Raw genomic sequence first — 27,471 nt, forward strand, 5'->3', positions numbered from 1 at the left:
ATATAAATGATAGGCTAACATAACATTGTCTTGATTAAAGGTGAAAGGAGGTAAAGGTGAGGAATATGACCAATCACAAGGTCATGGATTTTCAAATGTCATTCCCCTGTATGGTGATAATGTACCTCTTTCATATGCAGTGAAATAAGATGTGAAAATTATTGTACCCTAATGGCTCTGCCATTAAATAATTTCTGTCATTATTTAAGTCATTGAGTGACTGAAGGAAGTCACTTAATTTTCCAGTGCATCATTTCCAGTGCATGGGAGGGAATGGAGATGAAGGAGTCAAACTCTTATAAGTGTCCATGGACAAGACAGAAGGCAAGGGGCACAAATCAAAACAACAGGAAATTTCATCTGAATACAAGAAAACACTTTTTTTACTGTGAGGGTGGTCAAACACAAGCACAGGTTGTCCGGAGAGGTTGTTGAGTCTCCATCTGTGGATATATTCAAAACCCAACTGGACATGGTTCTGCACAACCTGCTGTAGTAGAGGCTGCTTGAGCAGAGCATTGGACTAGAGGAACTTGAGAGGTCCCTGCCAACCTCAACTATTCTGTGATTCTGTGGTTTTCCAAAATTTAGGATGAGCCATATTAATGAATTTTTGGTAGTATTTTCAAACAAGTTTTATCACATCATTTGGGAGAGGTGTGAAAACTGCTTTAACTATCACAAATGCTTCAGTCAAATTTTTTTTGAGTCCACTCCTCTGTTAAGGGCTCTCTGCCACATGGATCCTCTGTAAAAAGCAGCCATAGTTTTTTCTGTGTTTAAGGCATTCATGGCAATGCTGTTGTCCGTGGATTCCCTGACACCTAATCAGATCGAATTGACAGTGTAAAATTAAAAACCAAACCACCAACACAGATATCAATTTGAAACCAGATTTTATTTACACCAATGCTCAGGGACATACGCATTTCAAAACTGAAAATTTAAGTCAGGTCCTGCAGGTAACCAACCTTATCACTGATTTTTTTTTTAACTATCCATTCTAAATATTTGAATTACATTTTAACACTGTGTTGTTGCTCTCTTTAATATTACCTTGTGTATGCGTTTAAACTAAACCAAAAATTCAGTTCTCCTTCCCTATTTTGCTTCTATGAGAATGTATTTCTTCAGTCTGTAAAATTCAGTAAGAACCTCTATTTGAGGAGATTAATACCCTGACAACAATAACATCCCCTTCTGGAAATATGGGCATGCACAAAGGTAAATATCAAGGTGTTATGTCGATACTGTGTTTAATGATGTGTCACATTTTAGTTATGTTTGAAGGAAAAAATAAAACAAATTACAATGAATAGAGCCAAAATACATTCTCCTAAATGTCCTATTGCACAACTTGGAGCTCTAGACTGAAAATCATTCTTAGGTTAACAGGAGTGCATTTTAAATGCTGTATTTGAGGCTATCAGAACTGTTTCAAGTAGTGCTAATTGAAATTATGCACTCAGTGCACTGAACTAAAAAAATAATTTATGTAAGTATCTGTAAAATCTAACAGTTCAGAGATAGCTGAATCTCAGCACTCTGGCTTTGGCCCTAGTGCTTTATGTGCAAGTTACTAAGTTACTCTCATTCTATCACACAATTTTCACTCATTTTCAGAGATGATAAAAAATTGCTGTTGTAAAACAGATCCTCGTATTAAATACCATAAGAGGAATTTCTGGGCAGTTCACACACTCAGAGCAGAAGTTTCTCTAAACTCTTCAAAAAACATTAAGCTTCTTATAAAGTCTTTAAAAGTTTATACATTACACAAAAGTTGTATAACAGTGATTTTCCTCAGTTTTAAATGTTCTTATTTTCCAGACAATGTCCTGTAATTATGAGCAGAATAAAGCCTTTAGCCTGTCTACTTTTCAACAGTTCACAGAACCCTTTTTTATGGAACGTGCACAACAAATACACTGGGGAAACAGTCGTGTTGATGCTGAACTGAATTTTCTTCCAGGCAAAACATCCTACCCTGGAAGTTTTCGGCAAGGCCAATACAGTAGTCTAGACACGCATAATGCACCATTAAAAGAGTGAGACCAAATAACATCTGTTGGAAGCAGTAAATCACTGAAGTCATGGTGTATAATGGCTAAACAAATAAAAAAGAGCATCCTTTGATTTAATTACAATATTGATTTAAATGTCCTCTTGGTTTCAGTTGGAGAGAATCCCAGGGAATGTCCTGCCCTCACTGATTTTGTGTGTGGGAATGAGAATTGCATAGAGTCCCGGTTTGTCTGCGACTATAAACCAGACTGTGAAGACCTATCAGATGAAGTTGACTGCAGTAAGTATCTCTTTGTGTATTAATGTAATATCCAGTTATAATTTTAACTTTAAATTCTGTAGCATGGCTTAGGTGAATCCATGCAGCTGCTCAGAAGATAATTACAAGCAGGTTGCCTGCTCCCCCAGCACAGAAGGTCTGACATTTTCAGATCCTCAGAGACATTTGCTGCAGAAAGTATTTAAGTGTGATTTAGTTGCAGAAGTGTAACTTACTCAAACCAAAGAGTAAATATAAAAAAAAAAAACAAAACCAACTTAAGGACTAAAAACATATTTAAGGAATAAAATACATGGGTTACAATACAAATTAACTCTGAGGAGAAATGTAAACTCATTTATTAAGTTGAATGCATGTTGAGCTGTCAATGTTGAATGAAAAAGAAGCTAAGTAAGCAAATTAATGCACAATAACATTCAGATATGATTCTGCTATAAAAAGTGATTATTTAAAAACAGGCCTGTCTTTCCTTTCAGATTAATCCTGTCTTTGTGATCTGAGTTGTGTCGCTACTATGTGTTCATTGTTCTTTGTCCTTGCTGCTACTGCAGAGCTATGAAAATATTTTCTTGCTATCACTCTGTTACAGAATAGTTGGACAAAATCCAGTCTGTTTATATTTTTGCAGTCCTAGTGAATACTAAGACAAAATTTGTCTGTAGGTATTCTTCGTTAATGTTGTTTGAGATGGAAGGACACAGCTCAATTTTGAAAATCTGGATCAAGTTAACAAGCTTTCCAATACAGACTTGAAACTCAAAAGCAGTAAAACATTGTGCTTTTATTCCTGCACCATGTCTTTGTTTATTTACAGTCACTGTCCGGACCAGGTTTTTGGAGTAGGAAGCTTAAGCAGTCCATAGATACAGTTCAGTAATCAGTCTAATTCTTAATCTTCGAGCTGGAGGGCCAAATTCTGCCATCATGCAGATATGATCAAAAGGAACCTTGGTAGATAAAGTAAATGCAACACATGCATCAATTCAATGCTCACATTGTGTTGAAGTCCAAGTACTTCACTGAAATCAATCGATACTTGGTGATCCCTTGAAAATCAAAGGCATTGTCTCTTGCATGGGGTTGCTAAATGCTTTGACTGTACAGGGTTACAAAAATAATGACCCTTTATTGGGTGATGTAAATTATATTTTTTAGCCAGACAGCAGACTTATAACCTGGAATACATATGAAGATGTCACTATAGGAGATTTAACTTGGAGTTTCCCCCTCTTTATTGTTTTCATAAAAGTAAATAACAGTTCTGAAGTACATATATTGAAGTTGCTGTCTCTATTTCTGGTTTCTACCTCCTGCAGTGCTTTGTGTTCCAGTGAATTTTGTGAGTCATATTCATGGCAATGAATCTACATTGAACAATAACTTTTAGACTAGCTGTTTTTCAAGTAGATTCCAAGAAAAGATAGATTTTAAACAGATAATCTGTATTTCTTGTATATAATATTCATATTTTTTCAGGAGTTACACAAAGTAAGTGCAGCAAAATTCTCTATCAACTCACCCTTGTAGCATTTTACAGACCTAACAGAGACACACTGAGTCTGAATTGCTGTGCAACGTAAACTGCTCTGTAAAGATATTCTGAAAACTATCGAGGCACTTGATTTATTCTGTAAATATTGTTACAGGATATAGTAGCTTCATTGGAGCGGGGATGTCCTGTGTTGTCTGGAAGGACTGTGATAGCATCAACTCTCTTTTCTTAGTCAGATAATAGATGGAAATATTTCAGGCCATAAATTATCTTGAATCACAGTAAAGCAACACAGTCTTTGCTATACTGCAGAAAAGCTTTTCCAAGGGAAGAAAAAAAATACATACTGATATTCACTTTAAATAAATAGAGTGAAATATCCTTTTATTGTAGATGGAAAGGCTGTAGTTACATCAAAATGTTTTCATCAGTCTTTAGTCTTGCTGTTGCTGTAGAACTGACAAAATATCAAGTTAACAATAGAGGAGAGATACTGTAATCTGGCATACAGAATACCCAGATAAGCCTCAGGTATAATATTTCCCTATCTGCTATATCTTAGTTCCAACAAATGAGGCCTTACATTTGGATAAACACACCTTTTCCCTGAGCATGTATCTTATAGATGGGAATAAACAACATTAATGGGCACATAATACCTTCTAGATATGGAAACCTCATTTTTTAATGAAAAGGCAGCAGGAGCTGCTTAATCAGAAAAGAGAGCACAACAGGCACAGAGAAAGCCCTTCACAGTCTAACCTACCCCATCACAAGCGGTTATGGCCACATTTGTCTGCAATTTTCTCCTTTTCTCTGAGCTCAAGGTCCGAGCTTATTTCACATTCTACTATAGTTTTATACCAGTGTAACTCCAAAGAAGTAAATGGACCATAAGCTACTCGGCAGCAATTCCTCTGTGCAGGATTTACAACACAATCTGGATGAAATGAATTGTATCCACGTAGGTTGGTGGACTTTTTTTTTTTTTAAAAATAAACTCATGGAAATTACTTACTCTATGCTTCATTCAATCCAGTTAGGCAATCTTGCAAAATTTTCATTCTCTTTCAGTAACCCGCTGGAAGTACTGACGTGAAAAAAGCACATATGAAAGCAGTTTCAATTTTCATGAATTGCAGCCAATTATATAGCCAGATTTGATTAATAGCAAACCTCAGTGTTGATGAACCAACTAGAGGAGTGCTTGAATTATTGAAATAAAAGCAATTTTTCAGATAAATGGAACAATCCTCTTCTGATGGCTTCTAAATAAGCTCTGTTTACCCATGAAATAAAAAGTACCCAGCAGGTGCAGATATGTCGGATGACTCCGTCAACCCTGTAAATACTGTTCATAAATATGTATTAATAATTGCCTTCTGAATGCACTGTTAAGATACCAGGGTAAAATTCCTGAAGTCAGGTAGTCTATTATGAATAGTATAAATTCAAAATGCATTTGGACTTTGATCTTGTTAGAACTGTACAAGAAAATTGTACTTCTTGTTTCAGTTAATGGGTTCCCTTCTTTGCTCTACCTGCATGTGATGGTGTTTGGTGTTGGAGTTAGGCTTTATTAGGCTTATGTGATGCTTGTAATGCAGTGTCAATGTGGATGCTCAGTGCATTTGTGTATTCCTTTCATGATTCCCAAAGGCCATGCTGTGAATAGCACTAATACAGGCACAGAATGGTTGAGGTGGGAAGGCACCTCTGGAGATCGTGTAGTCCAACCTCCTGATCAAAACAGGGTCCACTGCAACAGGTTGCCCAGGGCTGTGCCAGTCAGGTTTTTAATATCTCCAAGAATGGAGACTACACAACTTCTCTGGGCAACCTGTGCCAGTGTTTCACCAGCCTGACAGTAAAAAAAAAGGTTTTTTCTTAACCTTAAAAAGTGCTTCCTGGGTTTGTGCCCATTGCCTCTTGTCCTGACACTGGGCACCACTGAGAAGAGTCTGGCTTTGTCTTCTTTACACCCTCCCAGCAAGTATTTATACACATTGATAAAATCCCACCGAGCCTTCTCTTCTCCAGGCTGAACAGTCCCAGCTCTCTCAGCCTCCCATCATGAGAGACACTTCAGTCCCGTGCAGTGCGGTAAGAGTATAGTACATTACAGAAGAGTACAGATCCTTCTCCTAGCATTCAGTGGGATATAGTTTATTCACTGGATCAAAATTATTATTCTTTTAAGATATTTGTCCTATACATTTAGCTAAGGTGACACATTTTTACAGAAAAGTAAGTCGACAGGGTTACAGTGTGTGTGCAGATCTTGGTCATACAAAACAGGTTTATGATAATGATAAGTTATTTTTACAGAGAATGGCACCAGTTATTCTTGTAGCATCAAAAGTAGAAAATAGGAAAAAAACAAAAGAGATTACTAAAAGGTAATTAAATATTTTCTTTTTATCTGTATCCCTTATACCTAGACAATGATACATAAACAGTTGTATTTTAATGTTGCAGAATACTTCTAGATAAAGAAACACACTCTAAATCCTGAAACCCATTTGAGGTTCTGAAATAGTCACAGTCAGACCTGTTTCTAAAATGCACGACTGACTGTGATTTTTAATAGTTTGCAACCTTTTCCCAGAGTCCTCACTCTGCAATTGTGTAGCTGCCTCTGCTTTATAGCTAAGGAAAAGACCTTTAGAAGCCAAAGAAGAGTTTGTGATGTTATTTGATTCGTTTCTATCGCAGCATTTGTATAACTTTGTTGATTAATTACTTTTCCAGTCACCCGAAACATCAGAGGCAGATCTAGAAGTGGGAAGCTTAATAAAAATCTCCTGAATTCAGTTGGTGTCCTAATCACTAGAACTTTTCTCTCATCATAAAACTGCTTTCATGCATAATACTCACAAGGATGAGCCAACATATATATGTTCATGAAAAACACCGCTGTGGAAGTGGAGTCCAGGTTTGGTAGCTAATTGGCTGGGAATCATTCTGTCCATTCACCTTGAATAATAACTAAAATTGGTGGAGTCATCAGTTTGTCCTCAAGACTTACACGGGCGTATATCTGTAATAAAGTTTAAGGCTGTTTATACCTGCTTGGGAAGCAAAGGGTGAATTTTTTCTTTCCTCACTATCACATACTATTTATGTCAGTACATGGAACACAGGGAATCATAGCATTAACCAAACAGAATCCTTTCCATTACCATGCACAGTATGTTCATTATAGCCTTTTACCTATAAGAGCTGGGATGATAATTTACTTGTTGCTATATTTTCAGGTTACTACACAAGTATTCCTGGAAGCTGTAATTTTGAAACACAAGATCAAGAATGGACCACTGTATGTGGATTAACACAAGACCCTAGTGATGATTTTGACTGGAATATTAGCAACAGTGCTGTCACGGGACAAACGGGTCCTGACACTGACCATACACCAGGTATTGACATGTGTCCTACATCACTTTTGGGAAAATGAAATATTCACCAAATTGAAAAAAAAATCCCATAGATAGTGCCAAGATAACAGCAAATCTCAGTGTGATCAGCTGAGCTTATTGTATATGCAGACAAATCAGTGAGCAATTAGCAGAGTTCACAAAGCAGTTCCAACAAGCACTTAAAATGTTCACTTCTATATTGAAATTACAATAGAGAGTATGTATCACAAAAAAGCCATGCAAAAAATATATTAAATGTTTTAACATATTGAGTCTTGTTATTTATACTGTCTGGTAACCTCTAGTTCTGTCTGAACACAAAACCAAACAGCCTGGCGTAGTAGCCTATTACCAACCTTTTTAGTCATTGCTTCAGCAGCACTGTAATTTTATAGATTGCTCTTTTCAGAGTGGTCCTGATTATATCATTCCTTATACTCCATTTCAGCTTGACGCATTTGTTTAGTAATTTCCTAGACAATGAGCTCCTAAATATAATGTGAAGATACTAATTAATCATCACAACTGGGACACACAGACCTCTTTCTAAAACAGTACAGTATGCCTGTACAAATGCAGTAACAGTCTTCAAGTCTGCAATGATATTATTAATTAAGGGTCTATTTGAAAACTTTTAAAGAACTACAGATATGAGGATTTTAATAAAATAAAAGAGGATATATTTGGCAATAATCATGGATCACCAAGATATTCCATCAGGTCTTGCTCAGAAATGCTGTGACAGTGAATCCATGCACTACTGAATGGCTGAAAACCTTTGGATAAACAAATGGGTAAATAATAGTCCAGCCATCCATTTCTCTCAGGTCACCTGAGCACAAAGTGTAGAGCTTATATTAAGCAGCACCTTGACTGTGACCATCCGATGACCCTGACTGTGCTGTAGTCAATCTCTGGAAAACCTTGTTGCATTGTAGGCATTTTTATAGGCAGCTCCATGAAAGTATCAGGTTCGTGTTTCCAATATGAGCTTGCACCCAGACGAAACAACACTAGGACACCTTGCTAACCTCTAGCTAACTCCTGTTTTTCTGAGAACCCAGCTTAATCTGTTGTTATCTTTCCCTCTCCCAATCACGAGCTCTGCATTTTTCTCTCCAATCACTAGTATTTTGTTCATTCCTTATAGAAGATACTGGATTCAAATGAAATCTCTGTATGAAACCTTGTGTGTCAGGCCCTAATACTCGTGGTTTCTGTAAATGTAACTGCAGTATGAATAGAAAACACTGGAGCAATACTTGTAGAAGATGGTGATCTGACTAATAGGGATGAAGAAAAAGCGGAGGCATTCAATGTGTTTTTTGCTTCAGTCTTTAATAATACTGATAGACCTTGAGCTGCCCGGTCCCCTGAGTTGGAGGACCACAAGTGTGGGAACATTGACTTTCCATTTGTGGACAGTGAAATTGTAAGGGACCAGCTGTATCAGCTGAATGTTCACAAGTCCATGGTGGGATTCATCCCAGAGTACTGAAGGAGCTAGTGGATGTTATGGCAGGACCCCTCTCGATCATCTACTAAAAGTCTTGGGAGTCTGGGGAGGTCCCTGCTGACTGGAAGATAGCCAATGTTTTTCCCATCTACAAAAAGGGCATGAGGGAAGACCCAGGGAACTACAGACCTGTTAGTCTAACCTCATCTCCTGGAAAAATTTTGTAGAAGATTATACTGTGTGCTATTGAAAGGCATTTAAAGAATATGAAGTAATCAGGCACAGTCAACATGGGTTCACAAAGGGAAAGTCCCGTTTAACTAATTTGATATCCTTCTATGATAAGGTCACCTGCCTAGGGGATGAAGGGAAGGTGCTGGATGTAGTTTTTCTGGATTTTAGTAAGGCTTTTGATACTGTCCCTCACAGCATCCTTCTGGACAAGTTGTCCAACTGTGGGATGAGCGGGTTCACGGTGTGCCGGGTGAAGAACTGGCTGAAGGGCAGAGCTCAAAGGGTTGTAGTGAATGGGGCTACATCTGGCTGGCGACCATTCACCAGCGGTGTTCCTCAGGGCTCAGTTCTAGGGCCCGTTCTGTTCCATATATTTATCAACAATCTGGATGCAGGAGTTGAATGCACCATTAGCAGGTTTGCTGATGATACCAAACTGGGAGGTGCTGTTGACTCTTGAGGGACAGGAGGCCTTGCAGAGGGATCTAGATAGATTGGAGCATTGGGCTATGATTAATGGGATGAAATGTAACAAGTCCAAATGCCGGATTCTGCACCTAGGACAGAGTAATGCCAGGCACAGGTATAAACTGGGAGGGTAGTGGCTGGAGATCAGCCCTGCAGAAAGGGATCTGGGGGTGCTGGTCGACAGCAGGTTCAATACAAGTCAGCAGCGTGCCCTGGCAGCCAAGAGGGCAAACCGCATCCTGGGGTGCATCAAACACAGTATAACCAGCCGGTCAAAAGAGGTGATTATCCCGCTGTATTCAGCGTTAGTGCGGCCTCACCTGGAGTACTGCCGTGCAGTTCTGGGCCCCACAATTTAAGAAGGATATGAAAGTCCTTGAATGTGGCCAGAGGAGGGCAACAAAGCTGGTGAAAGGGCTGGAAGGAATGTCCTACGAGGAGCGGCTAAGGACTTTGGGCTTGTCTAGTTTGGAGAAAAGGAGGCTGAGGGGCAACCTCATTGCTCTCTACAGCTTCCTGAGGAGGGGAAGTGGAGAGGGAGGTGCTGAGTTCTTCTCCCTGGTATCCAGTGACAGGACACATGGGAATGGTTCAAAGCTGCACCAGGGGAGGTTTAGACTGGACATTAGGAAGCATTTCTTTACCGAGAGGGTGGTCAAATACTGGAACAGGCTTCCTAGAGAAGTGGTCAATGTCGCAAACCTGTCAGTGTTTAAGAGGCATTTGGACAATGCCCTTAATAACATGCTTTAACTTGATCAGCCCTGAGTTGGTCAGGCAGTTGGACTAGGTGATCATTGTAGGTCCCTTCCAACTGAAGTAGTTTATTTTATTCTATTCTAATAACAAATTTCTGCTATACAGAGAGTCTGACTTTAAAAGTTGAATTCTCTGAAAGTATAACTGGCTACAATAGTACTCTTCTCCTTGTCAACATCTTGAATAATCTACTTTTCCTGGAGTGTGGTACTATCCTAATGAATTCTAGAAAAACATGCAATCATACACTGGTCCTTATAAAATGGTGTGGATGCACGTGAAATGCTTAAAGTTCCTACCTAAGATCTTGGTTTAGCTTATGTCCCTGACATTGACTTGCCAGAAAACTTAATATAGAAGTGTTTCCCTAGATGTCCCTACAAGATTGACTGATAGACTACTACCAGAATGCCTATTGATTGTTAAGCGAATGAAATGTATTGATAGGCAATTACAGTTATCTGTGTTATGTAGACAGCAAGCTATAATTATATATTGTATTGTATAAACATAACATAATATATTATATAGATTATATAATATAATAAATCTGGATGGAATATTAATTTCCATCATAAATGTACCAATCTCAATTTGAGAAGTGTTTAACTTTCCTTTCCAGAAGCTTTAATGGTTAGAAACCCTATTTTAATTTCCATCTAATCGGCAAAGAATAGTTAGTAATCAACGTAGGAGTATCACAATCTCTACTGTTTTTCTCTTGAATTTGTAAGCAGCATGATCTCCAGGTTTTGACTCTTTTTTGGTGTTTTATGTTTCCAAAATCGACAGAGTCATCTTATCAGTGGGTGGCTGTAACCATTTCTGTCCTACTCATTTATCTTCCCTTTACCTTTAGAGGAATCTGCACCTGCTGCAGGAACTGCTTACCTGATCATGAGGGAACTGCTTATCTGCCACAAATCACAGTTTTTCATTTTAGAGAAAGCAGACATCCGTACTAGTTTGTGTTGCTATTGCAGGCTGTAAATGTGGAATTTAATTCCTCTTGGAAAGGGTCAGAAAAGACAAGTAGAGGTAGAAACTACAGCTGTCCCAGGCAAGCTGTTCTTTGCAAATCAGCAGTCTGACTTGCTTTCTTGCTGTTCCTTTGATGCAGTGTGATGACAAAACAACCAGTAGCCCTTGGCTCTTCAAGGAGATTTTGTGTTCTTTTTCAGTTTCTCTCATTTAATTGGTTCTTCTTTGCTTCTGTGAAATTACCCAGCAATTGTAAGAAAAACAAAGTTAATAAAAAGCGAAGCAAAAGGAAAATAAAATTAGAGCAAATGCATTTGCAAAATTACCCAGATTTGTAATTTACTTGTAAATTAACTGGGCAAGAAATAGTCACATTAGCTATAGAGAAATCACTTGTCAGAATTGCCAACAGCCTAGATACTGACGACCTGTAATGTCCAAAAGTGTCTATCAGCCCATTCCTGACCCAAATCCAATTCCTTCTTGTTCCAAACTAATTTCCTCTAGTTGCTAAACATGTAAATTCATTGTACAGAGCATGCATGCCATTATAGCAATAGAACGAAGCCTGTGATATTATACTAACTTTGTATAAAGCAGATTGGCACAACTTTGTGTGGAGGAATCTCTTATTGGTTTAAATGTGTCTTATATTACTTCATCTAGCACAACTTAAATTGACATTACAGATTTCAGATGGATAGAAATGTTCATTTGAAAATATTTTGCATCACTTTAACAAAATTAACTTATTACATTGATACAGTCTCTGGCAGAAGATGAGCCCTGTGATTTGAAAACAAAGACATTTAGCGATAAATAGCAACTATGTTTCACCTGTTTAACATTCTGCAATCTGACTGGTGTGTAGCTTATGCAGGTCTCAAATTTAAAAATATTCCTTTCCATACACTCCCTTCTCAAATTGTTCTTTCTTACTCAAAACCAGGACACTTTCAACCTTTTGCCATTGCATCCATAAGCTATTTAAATATTCAGAGAATGTAGCTGATCAAGTGCAGAACATTTCAACCTCAAAAACTTCAGCCAAATGCAAAACCAAACATGTCCAACTTTTGCTATGTATCATATATCATTTTGCCATATATCTTATATCATGTGCCAAGGAGCCAGGCACCTTGGTCTTCCAGTTTGCTGGTCAGTATGCAACTATATGGCACCATTCTATTTACAAATAGTTTAGTACATCCGTGTCATTATAATCTTTCAAATATTTTTTTCTCTCCTGAGAAAATTTACAGATTTCTTGAAAAAGCTTGAGGCATAACATGATACCCAGATAACCTCACCTGAAAACATCATCTCAAATAAGATTGCTTCAAAGACAGCAAGAGATACTAAGAACATTTCCTTGACAGCCATTACAATTTACAAATAGTCCAAATTCTGGGTTTCCCTTGACTGAGATCCATACTGAATAATTCTCACTCTGAAGAAATGATCATTTGCAGGTCTGTAAGAATGGCATGTGGGATAGCAGTTTGAAAGCCTATTACATAGCTTCACTTTATGAGTGAAAGGCCTAAAATTGCAATCAATTTTAGGTAGAAATAACTGCAGCTCACTTCAGATGGGAAATAATTTTTTATATTTTCACCCCACTCCAAGTGGATCTGACTCTTGAAGAAACACAGCAATGAGCAGCTTTCTGGTTTTGGTTTCTTAAAATCCATATTTGCCACCTTCCTAATAAGAAGTGCTAGATTGTATCTCATATCGATCTTACAGCTGAAACAAAGTTCGTATTTTTGTCATAACACAAATTTTTTGTAGTGATGGAAAAGTCATAGGAGAAGGAAATAATTTGCCTTCTAGGTCTTACAATGAGGCTGCCAGCTGGGGGGCTTTCATCAGTCTGCCAGAAAATTTAGCAAGTGTGCCTTAGCATATGATGCTTATACTACTTTAATAATTTGTCAATACAGAGAAAAGCTAAATTTTAGAAATTAAGTTGGGTGCATCACTATCTAGTTTGTTTTACAAATATTTCTTTCCTTTCCAGAGTAGCAATTAGTTCATTGAACATTTCTGCTGTGCATCTGCCTCAAGACCTTCACAATTGCTGCTCTCTTTACAATCATACCTTCTTAAAAGTTACATCCCACAAGGATGTATAGATCGTGTACTTTATTCTTCACAAATCTGAATTCTCAAATTATTTTACTTTAATGCAGAATGAGATCTGAGAAACTTTAAATTGCAAAGCGTATGAAACTACACTCCTAGGTTCAGCTGCAGAATACATGAGCTCATATATGAAGCATGGGTATACAGAATGGCTATGAAGGCACCAAGTGGCTATGAAGGATTTGAGAATTTATTGCCATAAGAAAGAGAAGATAGTATAGTGCAGATGCACAATTTACACAAGTTCATCCACAACCTAATTCAAAATCTCCTTCCATGGGAATAGCTGTCTTCTTTATAAAACGTTCATTAATATTTCTTAATAAAACAAAGCAAAAAATTGTCCTAATTGGCAGGGAAGCAATCTTTTCAGATATATCACTTGTTAATCAGCTGTTTACAGAGAAGCTTAGAAGAGGTCACATGGGGCTGGCTGGACTACTATTATGATTCTGATCATGTTTTATATGTCCTGTGTCCCTTAAAAGAAAAGTTAGGATACATTCCTTAGATTAAAAATTCTGAACTTTTTTCTCCTGAGAAGACTAAACCTGACCTTCAACAGTGTCAATAGAAAAAACAGAAAAAAACCCCACCAGTTTCTCTTGTCTGAATAACTTCTTGTGGTTTAACCCCAGCCGGCAACTAAGCACCACACAGCCGCTTGCTCACTCTGCTCTGGTGGGAGAGAATCGGAAGACTAAAAGTGAGGAAACTCGTAGGTTGAGATAAAGACAGTTTAATAGGTAAAGCAAAAGCCATGCACATAAGCAAAGCAAACCAAGGAATTCATTCACTCCTTCCCATGGGCAGGCAGGTGTTCAGCCATCTCCAGGAAAGCAGAGCTCCATCATGCATGACGGTTACTTGGGAAGACAATCGCCATCACTCAGAATGTCTCCCCCTTCCTTCTCCTTCCCCCAGCTTTCTATACTGAGCATGACGCCATACGGTGTGGAATAGCCCTTTGGTCAGTTGGGGTCAGCTGTCCCAGCCGTGTCCCCTCCCAACTTCTCGTGCAGCCCCAGCCTAATCACTGGTGGGGTGGGGTGAGGAGCAGAAAAGGCCTTGACTCTGTGTAAGCACTGCTCAGCAGAAACGAAAACATCCCTGTGTTATCAACACTGTTTTCGGCACAAATCCAAAACACAGCCCCACACTAGCTACTATGAAGAAAAGTAACTCTACTCCAGCCAAAACCAGCACACTGAGGTATTCTAAAAGTTTGAAAATAGAGTTTTGAGAGAGCTTACTTAAAAAGTTCTTGCTGAAATAAAGCTTAGTGAGCAGCCTTACTAATTCTTTTATGAGTACCTTATCCACGCGTTCCATCATTTCATGCATTTATGTAAGTAAAGGACAGATAGGACTGGTAGGCTGACTTTCTGAATATTGTTAAAGAAGAGCTGGGTGATCTGGGATAATAATGTTTGGAGTTCATATGCAGAAGCTCCTACTTGTTGATTTCTGCAAGAGTGGGAGGTGTGGTATAGTGGAGAGATACCACAATTTAGAAGATACTGGTTGGCCCAGTTTACAGACAGGGACTGAAGGTATGTTTGCACATACACAGCCTTTCTAGTTTATATTTGTATTTCATAGTGTCCTTGAGTTCAGCTTCCCAGATGACCCAAAGGTGTGGTATGTGTGCCCTCTGCAGAGGACCGCACACAAGCACACCAAGCCACAATTCTACATTAACTCTGCAATACAGATGGAACACTCATGCCTCTCATGAGCTGAAATGCCCCTTCCACAGGAGTAATGCAAGGATGCTTACCAGGAGGGCTGTCCTTCTGCATTTTGGAGCAGAGACTGTATGGCCATGACTCGAGCATATATCACCATAGGAGAACTGTCTGAAGGGAATAACTTGATCATAGTGCCCTATATGCCCCTTAGCTCAGATAAAAAATACAAAGCTGTCTGGTCAGTAAAACTACATGAAAAAGCCTTACCAGGCTGCCCAAACCTGCTCTCTCTGAGCTCAGAGCTTCAGCAGCCACTTGCAGTGACTGTTGCCACATGGCATGGGTGAAGATGACTTATGCATTTCATCCATTGATGGTTATTTATCGAACATATATAAGATTATACAAGTTCCTTTCCCGGGTTAAGTAAAGGTGGCCCATCCACCTAGGTAAAGACCGGTAATTAATGTCTTTTGGTAGGATAGATGACGCATCATGATTCCAAGCCCGTTATCATCCCTACATACTATCCATACTGTGACACAAGCTTTTGTAGCCCTTGGCACTCCTGGGGGTCCAGCTCCCACCTTAGATAGATAGATAGAAAGAATCAGTTTATTAACAATTCATTAAGTAATACAATTACAATTCATTAATTTGCTAAGATCCTAAAATATTCCGTGCTTGACTAGCAAATATATGTACAAAGTCCACTGAAGAAAATAGCGCCCAATTTGATAAATGACGAGGAATCTTTTCCTGTCAGGAACTGTAGAGTCCTAATTCTGCTAATAATTTGTAATTGCCTTGATACAATTTTCCACTTGCTCCTAAAGGAAATCCTATAAATTTAATATTGGTATTCATCAGTTCTTGAATTTGGTCTTTTAGATGTTGATATTTCTCATCTTCCTCTGTTGCTGCATCTGCCAAAGATGTTAATTTACTCTAATACCAAACTATGACGTCTGCTACTAGGGCCTGATCTTCTTTAATGAATATTAGGTCTGGCTTGTATAATTCATTTTGTTCATCTTTCAGCAGCAGCTCCTGAAACACTACCCATTTCTTTTTTTTGGCCTCATCTGGCAAGAATTCACATAGTTAGTTATGTCTCTTAATCCTAGCATCCTGTACCGCTGGACAATATCCAATAATATGCAAACAGGTCTCATTCTCTGCCTGACAATGTCAGCACAATTTAATTTAAGTTTATTTTCTGCCCCTTGCTAAAAATTCTCTCATGGGGTAAACATTAGCTCTTAGCTGTAACACCGTGATGAGCTTTCTGTGGGGAATGCCGCTATAAAATTCTAGCCAGTTGTTACTGATTTTACCCTTCTCAAAGTTAGAAATTCCACGGCCCTGGAATACCAACTTGGTCCAATTCACAAATTCCTATCTTCACCAGTTACAGGGTCTTGGAAAGATGACTTTTCAAGTGGGCATCTCCCATTCCGAGGCTGGTTCCTCACCACCTTATTCCTCTGATACCATCGTAACTGCTTTAGAGTCACAAATAAATGGTATTTTATCCTTACGTCCTCCTGCTGCAATCCACAATCTTTCAAATTTTTTCTCAATACCTGCCTGCTGAACAACTGCTCTTATTCTCTCATCTGAACACTGCACAATTCTGTGTAGTCTTCGAACCTGTACACTGGGAATCAAACCTGAAAGTCTGGTAATACCTAAACCTCCATCCTGAGTGATGGAATACAGGATGGCATCACAAGTACTTGCTGGGAGATGTAACCATTCCTTGACAGCTGCACAAATTGCCAAGTCAAGGGTTTCTAGGTAGATCGTTTTCACATCGGCCTGGTCTGCCAAGTAGATCAATCGCGGAATAGTATATCCTTTCAAGATGTCAGCTTTCTGAAATGGCTTTAATGCAGCCTTCCCAATTCGTTGTAACCATCGCTTTACTTTCTCCAGTAGTTCCGGTTTTGATATTCCAGTCCATGGGTCGACACATAAGCCCAGGTACTTCTCAGAGCTACCAGGTTCAATCATACTGAGAGGGGTGCCCTTAATTTTCCATGAAGGGCAGTCATTGATCGTATATGAGTCTTTCGTCAGCTCGATGTAGAAACTGGGGAACTTCTCCCCTTGCGTCTTGAGGCCAGTTAGTTTGCAAAGGACATCCAAAACTTCAATATTTTTCTGCATTCCTTCCCATGATCCACTCAACAGTGCCAAGTCATCTGCGAAAGCCATAGTTGTTATATTTTTTGAACTGTGTTGGAACCCACTTCTTTCCTCCTCCAACTTGCACAGTAGGGGGTCCACCAGTAAGTTAAATAAAACTGCAGACATTGAATTGCCCTGTTTTACACCAATCTGAATCCCAATGGTATCCAACTGTTCACTCTTCAGGTCAATATGAGTACTGATGTTGTGATACAAATTGGTAATCAGGGCAATAATATGAATGTCCACGCCCTTCTGTTTAAGAGCTGAAACGATGTGAGAGAGGCTCAAGGTGTTAAAGGCTTTCGCAAAACAGATGAGGACTACCCCCAGGGGTTGACGTTCCTTTTTAGCATTACGAATTAAAAGCTGTAACACTAGTCTGACTGTTACTATAACACTAATGCAGCTACTCTCTACTTGCCCCTCACGAAATAGCAGCATGTGTCTAGCCAGCTGCATCCTTCTTAAGCAGGTCTTATCACCCTCAGCCTACTAGGAGTAAAAAAACCCAAGCAACAGTTACAAAAGTGAAGGGGATTCAGACAGGAATGAATTTACATTAGATAAAATATGCTACATGCATCTTGACACACCTTCCTAGCCCCTCCCAACCCCAGTCTAACTTGATGAAAGTCTCAGTCACTCTGAAGCCTTCTGCTTGTAAAGGACAGCAAAGTTAAGCTAAAGTTTTGGTTTTGAGCCTGATTATGGTCTTGAGGTAGAAGAATGAGATTTTATTTTGTTTGGTTTGGTTTGGTTTTGGTTTTTGTTTTTTTTTCCCCAGAAGAAGCCCCTTTAAGATAGTTAACCATTCTACAGCTATTCTGGCTGCAGCTAAAGCATCACTTCTATATTAGATTAGAAAGAACGCACTGTGCTTTACCTGCTACCATAGCACACTGTCAGTGAAGTTACAGGGAGACCAAATCTGGAAAGATGTCAGAATCCTATTCCCAATGAAAACTGAAGAAAGCACTAGAACACAAAGACAAAAAGTTGATCTTCAGTCGTTGCTTCTTTTGGATTTAGGAGGAAGTTTTCTGCTAAGGTCTTCTGTGTATTGCTGCTCAGGACAGCCCCAACAGATGCCCTCCTCTTTGTGAAAAATCTCTTCTCTTCACAGAACCACAGAAGGTTTTGTCATACTCTTCTCTCCATGCAGGACCAAATCTTGCTTTAGCTATAGCAGATGGAATTAAAGGGGTGGGAAAGAAGGAGCTACTGCTAGTTAATAAAAAAACAAGCCAGCAACATGATTTGCCTATTCAACCACTTGCTTTTGGTGGTGTGTTCATTTTAGGTGATAGGCCCCTTTTGAGGTTTAAGAGGGTGGCATCTTTTTCTGCTGAACAATGAATTCTCTTTTATGCTACCTTGTGGTTCTTCAGCAGCAGCTGAATGATAGGAAATGTGGATGTCTTGGTGCATTAACAAGCCTCAGGGCTTCGATGTGTTCCCTACTGCCATGCTGCATAACAGATGCTCCTGACTCCTGCAATGTCAACCTTCAAACTGATCCTTAGAATCTGTGAGTGAGTGTTTGTGTTTGCAACATGTTTTAAATTTGTTATTCAAATATGAATCAAGTATTTACACAAGCATAAAAAAGGCAGAGTGAGCTCTGAGGAAGGTTATATTAATATTGTATGTAAAAATCAGAAATACACAAAGTATTAACATGGAAGACCTCTGTACAACCAAGCTAGAGTATACATGTATGTGGTAAAAGATATCAGTATCTGTGTGTGTAAAAATGCTTATGCTCTGAAGCATAAAGTAATATTGAAAAACTATAAATGTTTTTTTCTTTTCTTTAAGGTAAAGGACAGCATTTTTTGTATGTAAACTCATCTGCCCAGAAGGAAGGAAACAGAGCGAGGATAATTACCACCAAACTCTTCCCAGCTAGCTTCGGGGTCTGTAGGGTTCGGTTCTGGCTCTGGATGTTTCCTTCTAGGCAAACAGGAGTCTTAAAGGTAAGAGAAAAAACACTTCTACTACATCATGACACAGCAATATTTGCTTTAGTAGTATTTGCATTTCTGTATTTAGAATGAGCAAAATCTCAGAGCTTATATTAGCAGCACTTCATCACAATTTCACTGCAGTTACACCTATATACAAAATTTTTGCCAACAAGATCAAGCGACAACTCTGTTTTAGTTTTAATTCCACTTGAAGTCCTTTTGCTACATATGTAAGAATTAACATTGCATGTTCGACTACCGTACTTAAACCTACCAAACATCAGCACTCTTCTTCTCTGCACAATTCACTCTTTAACATAAAATAGAGGCAGTTTCCAATGTTTAGGACAAAAGCGAGACGTGATTTAAAAGGAAAGTTTTAAACTTATTAACGTCATCATGTATGGAGGTTGTTTGATTAAAATAACTGGAAATAAAGCATTCAACCATATTAACAATTATAGCTCAAGCTTCCATGAAAATGTCTTCTTGCTGTTCCACAAGCATCCTTAGTGGGCACACTTTTAGTTGTTAAGTACCCTAGTAAAAGTGCAAGCAGTGATGTGAATTGTTGGCAAACAAGTCATTTAATATGGCTCACTGAATAAATATGTTACATAGTGCCTTTTTTAGACGTCTGAGCAAGACTCCTATCTGTGGCACTTTGTTAAATTTTGAAAATACGAGTTATGTCAGTTTTACTATGTGTGAGAGAATATAAAAATTTGCATACACTATCAAACTCCTGAACTAAATTAGTCTATGTTAAAAGTGAGCAAGAATATTTTTGTGGTCTTGGACCTGGAATTAAGTCAGGAAGTTTGGACCACTGTTTTTGTACTTGTTCTGTTTGTCTTTGGTCTGGTTCTCCACTGTAATGGACAATCATAGCCCAATTCCATGGCATTATAGTGCAATTCAGGCTGGAAGGTCCTCAGGAGGTCCCTAGTCCAACCTCCTGCTCCAAGAAGGGTCAGCTACAAGACGACACTAGGTGGCTCAGGAATTTGTCCAGTCTTGAAAACTTCCATAAATGGAGACTACTCAACCTCTCTGGGCAACCTCTACCACTGCTTGACTGTCCAGCATGAAAAGGCTTCTCCTTATATCCAGCCAAAGAATAATTTTGGCTTTCATTCCACCTTTTGTCTATCTTTTTTAAAGCAGGTTTTTTTCAGGATGGAGTTTGCATCTCAATTTTATCTCTAGCATCTAGTTCATGGATACTCTGAGTATTGCTATAAACTTAATTAACAAAGAAAAAAAGCTGTATTACGTGAAGTTACTATAAGCAGCGGATACTTCTGCTTTTCAAACTGATTTTAAATGAGTTTCAAATTATGTTATTTTAACACTTCTTTCTATTCAGTGAATAAAAATGCTCAAAATGTATTCTTGCCAAAGATACTTCAGTTATTTAAGATTAATTTTTAGAGAAGTGTTCATATTGCAATCTTGTAATTTGATTATCTCGATATAGCTTTTAAAATACTCCGCCATGCCTTCAAGTCTATTCTTTCCAGTTTACATTATTTATCCTTCCACATACACAAACTTTGCACATTCAGATTAAGAAAACAAAAAAGTAAGTAAAGGTCAAGCGCAGTTCCAGATTAAATTGAAGTAAAAATCAAACAATTGCTTTTTTGGATCTGTTGGTAACTGAAATACTGTGAGATTATCTATTTGTTTAAATTCAAGTATCCTGGACATTACAGCATGAAAGAGTGCAAACAAGAGTTTTTGAAGGAGCTTCTGAAGTTTTTCAAGCATCACAGAACACAGAATTAGAGAATAAGTAGATGTGTGTGGCCTATGTGTGAGTTAGTAGGCAGACAGCCAAACAGAGCCTGCTTTTTAAGTTTGGGGGTTTTTTTGCACTTCAAACAGACGAGTTTAATTAACTCTCATTACCTTCAATTGCATAAAGAAGTCCATAAAGAAATGTCTTACTCCCATATACAAATAAGATTCCTTTTTTATGGCTTTGCAACATGTACTCTTTATGCAGAAATATATACAATATTCATAACAGGCTGAAGTACTCAGCAAGGAATTATCATCCCATCACGGACTCAATTTACCTTTATGGATGTTTTGCTTTTTTCTATCAAACTAATAATCTATTTCAGCTTCAACTGCTGCTGTTATTAAATCAAGAATATAAATGAACTGTAACCATTTAAGTGAAAAAAAAGCCTAAAAGAACAAAAAAGAAAAACTACAAAACCAACAGCCCAAAACTTCAAAAGCAACAGCTCAGTGAAGATTTTTGTTCAGGTTGCACTGGAGGTGAAAAAAGTCAAACTGTAATAGGAAGTCTGAATAATGTGTTAGAATATAATAACATCAGTACAAAAGCTGATGTTATAGGTATTATCTCAAATACAGCTATCTGGTCAAGTCTGAATTAAAAAAAAAAGGACTGCAGAGATAGAACATAGTGATATATGTGATTAAAACGACATACAGGGAGTCTGTAAAAAAGAAAGATAAAAATGAAGGATGTCTTGCTATAGGAAGTAGATGTACTAGAACTACACAAAATAATGTGAAGTTATGGGAATAATCTTATTTTTACCCAGGAAAGGAACTATTCACTGAGAATAAAGAAAAAGGAATTGAAAGTGCTTCTCTTCTGTATTCACAATGCACATTTCAATTGCAGAATTCTATTGTCATAAACTCTGTAATTTGTTCATAGGAAACTAAAAGCATAGGCTATTATTATCTTTAAAAAGGACACAATGTTTACAGCCACTCTTGCATTAACATAGAATGGATGCTGTTTAAAAGAGATCTGAATACTGATGCTTCAGGACATCAGTCAACTATTAGCCAACAGGAGAAAATGTTGCTTCATAATGATTAAGTACAAAACCACTAGCTTTCCTCAGGAGTATACAGTAACAGCCTTTGAGAGGTGAGTTATTCAGCGCTAAATACATGAATGGTCTAATATATCAATTAATATGCTCTGAACAAGTATAGCTCTTAATATAAACAATTTTTACTGCATTATGCTGCAAATGTAAATTTAAAAAATGCATTGATCTTTACATTTTTATGACTATTTAGTTGCATTTAATGAAGGAGGAGAGAAGTTTCAGCAAGAAATGGAAGTGATTTTCACATCTGTTTCATTCCAATGGGGATCCTATTGGTCATCTGTCAGAGAGAGAAAAAATATTCAGCTTTCATTAAGCTTCAGCATTCTCTCTCTGTCCATTTACTTCAGGGGTCTGTCATACAACTGAGAATTAAAACCATTATTAATTCCTGATGTGATAGTATAATTCTAATATATCAGTTTTCTGCCTTGGTATTTGTTGATACTAACAGACCTGAGGTATAGTAAATTTTGGAAAACTTTTTAAAGTGCTTCTCTGTTGTGACAGTGAATCGTGATACAATTTTGTTAATCTGATTTGTGGGCTTTAGAGAAAAAATTTTGGTCTGCCCCTGGTGTACCTTCAGCTCAAGGAAAATGTGCGGTGATGACTGCCAAGGAACATGAGGAGTTCAACGGCATGATCTTAAGGATGTAGAGCAGAAAACACAGTATCATTATTCCCTGGAGTCAGTAGGAAGTTTCCTCAGCTGACACAAGTGTCTCGTGCCTAGTGAAGTGAAAATACAGGTTGTCTTTCACAAGATTTTCCTGCTCCCTTGGCTGGTGATTAAAGACTATATGTTGGGAATGATGGGAGAACACATCTCTTATTATGCACCCTTCAGATCTGCATTGGCTTCTTGGTTATTAGTCAGTTAATTAACCTTCCAGATGGAACATAGTACCTTCAAGCATGCCAACTGCTAAAGTCAGGCAAGATCAGGAAGATAATACTTTATCTTGAAAAGTCAGCATGAGGGTACAGGGTAACCACATGAGTTGTAACTGCTGATGACTAAGTAGAAAATAGCAGTTTATATTTCATGACCTTCAAAAGTACATGCACTTTCCCCATCCCCAAAATGAAATAGAAGTTGAAAAAAGAATTCAGGAGTTTCTAACACACAGGACATGTTGTGGAAAATTAGAACAGAGTCATGATTCTAAGGCAGGGAAATGGGATTTGTTAAAGAATGCTGTTCACATATGGACTACAAATGAACCAGCTGGCAAAGGCACGTTAGAGAAAGACCAAGAAGCAAGTATAAATGCTTCACTCATGCATTCGTCTCATGCAGATTATCACGCTAAATTCTTCATAAAATTGCTGTGAAGTGTGTATTGGGTATCTTCACTCCTGAGCTTTTCACTCTGCGGTGAATGAAGTGATAGCTCTATTTCTCTTGGTTCCCATTCTTTGTAATTTTGATTGTGAGTGCGATCTAGAAACAGTGTCAACACAGAATGAGGAATAGACAGATATAGTGACTAGTTAGTACAATACATGCTTATTACCTTTAAAATGAAATGATGGGATTTAGCCCACAACTAGATCGGTATTAGCTGGAGCACAATCTCCCCAAACTGATAGGTACAGAGTTGTTCAATGGGACTTTGCTACAGGGTTTTTTTCATGACATGCCATATAGCAGGATTCATCTTGCTAGCTTTTTCCTCTTGAATTGTTGTTGAATTGTTGAATTGTTTCCACTACCAGGCTAGCTTGTACACAGTTCATAGGATGCTGTCTCTGGAGGCACTAAGCACCACGCAGCTGTAGCTCTCCAGGGCTCTAGAGAGCTCATATCCATGAGAATTTGCTCCACCTTTCATGCGTCGTATATGTTTACACAGGCCAGCAAAAATCTTGTATACTCTAAACGTATTTCCTGACCCAGAAGATGCTTCAAACTCCCAGTTGCATGGTAACCTCAGCAAAGAACACAATATCACGTCTGATAATTGTTTCTTCACTTTCTGTGGGCACAATCTCTGAGAGAATAATTTTCTATAATAATTCCTATTTATTATTAATGTTATTTATTTAATATAAATAACTCCTATTTTTCTGAACTCAATTGTAATCTCATTTAATTTAGCATATTTTTTAAATTATGTATTATTCTTTTAGAAATTTCAGCTAAAATTTTTTGAAGATGCATAAGAACACAGACCCTTTCCTGACTTCGTTATGGATAGATAAAGACTTGGAGAAGTGAAATAAAAGTATTCAGGAGTACTTTGGCAGAAAGTGGGATTGAAGGATTTCCCCAGGAGTGTACATGAGAAATGGAGCAGTGCTGGGAGCTCACCTGAGATTTCCTATGTACCAGTTTAGAGATTTACACTAAATGCTATCAGTTTCCACAGGTTACCTATGCGTTCGTTGTGAGAAACCATACACCAGGTTTAAACTTTAGTCAAACCTAATTAAGGCCACAGCTGCATAAATTAACACAACATATTAACTAATCCATAATAGTTACATATTTGCATGCCCTTGCTCTACGGCAAATGAGTTAAATCTCAAAGAAAAGAAAGACAAGGCATATAAAATTACCTTACATCTATAAGAACAGAACCTGATGTCATCAAAATGTTGCATTTTAGACCCAGTTTGACTTGCTGCCATCCCAGACCCATTGGCCAGTATACATACAGCAGGTTTCACGATGGATTTATTGTTTTTACTGAGCTTGAGCTGCACGGTTGATCTGTACGTACACAGAATGACTCCACACTCCAAGACCAGGCTCAGTATGGACATGATGCAGTTTCTTTGTACATAGACAGAACTGCTCAAGTAGGCAGCATGTTTTGAAATTTTTACTATGAAAAACTTATTCTACCAACCTGACAAAAAGGAATGGAAAGAAACCATCTGATTTTAAACAATGGGCCAGTCTTTAGCTGTCCTGTTAAAAGAGACTCTAGTATTGTCTTCAAATGTTTTTGATTCTCCCCCCTTTTCCAACAGTTATTTGTGCAGCTGTGAGACTTTTCAGTGAGATATATTGAAAGCGACATTACCTCAATATTAACCTTCAGAAAGTAGAAAATACCACTGCATGATACATAACAGCTAAATACATAATGGCTAAAACCACACTAACACTATTATGTGCTGTAAAATTCTAGAGCACTGAGATTGTTATATTTCATGATTGGTAAAATACTGAATGGTTCCAGTGACACATACATGTGTTGTGACATAGTCCTGACCTCACATGTAGAGTTATTCTAATTAAGGGTTTCACCTTATTAAGGTCTTAGAGCCTGATAATGTGATTACACACAGTTTTTCATTTTTTTATGGGTTGAATCAGCTATTTCTTCTCAACACCTGTCCTTTTAGCCCTGCAAGATGCATGCTTTTAAGAAGACAATGACACTGGACAGTGCTGTTACATAGTCCTGTAACCGAACATCAGGCTTGACTAAATTAGGTCCTGATTTGGATTATTGTATGTCAGTCTTCTTTATGGTCCTCTCCTCCAAAAATGAAATAACTTGCAAGAGCATTCAGGCATCAGAGATATTTTAATCAACACACCATCTTCTATAAAGTATGTCGTTCACAGTGCCATTTGGGGTTTTAGCTTAGTTGACCCACCAGGTTGGCTGGGAGAGGAAAAGGTATGTAGTTATAAAGATCATTAGTATGGGTTTAAGTTTACAACTTTCTTGGGTTTCAGCTTTTGTGTTTCATCATTAAACTGGGGCATTCAAGTGAGAACATGAACCCATGGGTCACTGGAAAATTAGTCCAAACTCTTAAGAGAAGGATGGTGTTGAAAGTGATGAGGAGAGGATAACGATTAAAATATTCAGTCCCTTAAAGAACTAGTTATCATCTGGAATGGCTAGAATATGCCTACTTTCATTACTCAAGTTCTTTTTCATTATTTCCATCCTGTTTTAGATTGTATAAGGATTTTGGACACCTGAGCGGGAAGAGCAACTACCTGCGTAATCTCCAGACTTTCTTGTGCTTGGCATTAATTCATCAGTTGTTGGTTAATTGTGAATTCATTCACTGTCATTCTTATTGCTTTCACTATTTGACAATTTTATTTATTTTTTTATTTGTGATTTTGCTAAATATGTTTGAGCTAATTTACCGTGACTGCCTGAAACATCGTATTATAAATTGCTTGTACCGGAAGACAGACTTAAATCCCTAGATAATAAGTCTTTTATTTATATCTCTAAAATCTTCACCCAGTCTATCAACTATAAGCAGGTCACCTTTTAGAGATGAAAGGATAGCTCAAGATCCTTCTCAGTCTTTTCTTCAATGTTTAGATGAATCTGGGGTTAGGTCTTTACTCATTAGCTTCTATATGTCAGGCTGAAACTATCTATGGTTTTCCACTTAGTGATTGTATTAGCAGTTCTTTCTATATTGTTTTATTTTCATAGTAGCTTTTTATTTGCAGCTGAACTAGCACTAGGAAAAGTATTCAATAACATTTGGTCATCACCAATAAGGTGAACGTTTGAACCATGTCTAAGAGGGCCAGTACTACCCAAGCAGGTAGCTGCACTACTGGGCTTGGGCTATGTTACTCTAGCTAGCTGCGCTCCTCCATTGCTTAATGCTGATTCAGTTGCATCTCTTGGGTTTCATTGTCAACAGGTATACACAGCTGAAGAACATGGAATGGATATTCTTATGTGGTCTTCTAGTAGAAATGAAGAAAACAAATGGATGTATGCAAATGTGGTCCTCTCCAGTAACAGCCCTTTCAGAGTTGTCTTTGAAGCTGAAGTGGGGTGGAATGAACCCATAGAATTTGCTCTTGATGATATTTCATTCACCCCAGAATGCACTGATGGAGGTATGCTATTACACAAATGTTTACAATACATGTTTTCTTTTCAGGGGGCAGAGGAAAATTGTAGCATTTCATATTTCAAGGTATATCACAGTTACAAAATCTGGAATTTTTTCTTTTGAAATTATTGCAATACTGCTATGCTTTTATTTCATTCCAAAAAATTTAGAAAAGAAGCGGGCACAGCACAATACAAAGAAGTCTACGTTTTTCAAGGGAAAGAAAAATGTAGAAAGGAAAGAAAGATCAAATTTATCATATATGACCCACATGGCAAATTTTTAACTAGCACGCTTTTCCCTAAAGGAAAGGAGCCATTATACCTATCAGAGGGATTCCTATCTGTTTGTTGGCTGAGTGTAGTATCTGAATAAAGATATTTGCCCATGGATTGTGGAAGACAGTTTTGTGTTATAACTGGCAGTTGAACGTATGAGTAATTATAGAAACTCAGAATATTGCTGTCATTGAGAGCCTGTTAGTGTTTTTATGAACCATGCTTGAGAGGGATCTACCATCACTCAACTGCATTGGTTTTCTCCTGTATGAAAACAGTCAGAGAAGGCCTTAGTTTGGGACGGAAGAGTTTTATGAGTATCAAAGTGATTCACAATTATTTAAAAA

At 37.9% G+C, this 27,471-nt stretch overlaps 1 protein-coding gene across 1 annotated transcript in view; it reads left to right on the top strand.

Annotated features, from left to right (window-relative positions):
- Nucleotides 1-27,471, top strand: part of MALRD1 (MAM and LDL receptor class A domain containing 1) — a 291,485-nt gene that overhangs the window by 193,153 nt on the left and 70,861 nt on the right. The window contains exons 29-32 of the mRNA XM_072851516.1: nucleotides 2,177-2,305; nucleotides 7,055-7,216; nucleotides 18,968-19,125; nucleotides 26,649-26,850. Of these exons, the coding sequence (XP_072707617.1) occupies nucleotides 2,177-2,305; nucleotides 7,055-7,216; nucleotides 18,968-19,125; nucleotides 26,649-26,850 (651 nt within the window). The remainder of the gene's footprint in view (nucleotides 1-2,176; nucleotides 2,306-7,054; nucleotides 7,217-18,967; nucleotides 19,126-26,648; nucleotides 26,851-27,471) is intronic.

This window comes from Ciconia boyciana, chromosome 2 (assembly GCF_034638445.1).
Source record: "Ciconia boyciana chromosome 2, ASM3463844v1, whole genome shotgun sequence".
NCBI classification, from domain to species: domain Eukaryota; kingdom Metazoa; phylum Chordata; class Aves; order Ciconiiformes; family Ciconiidae; genus Ciconia; species Ciconia boyciana.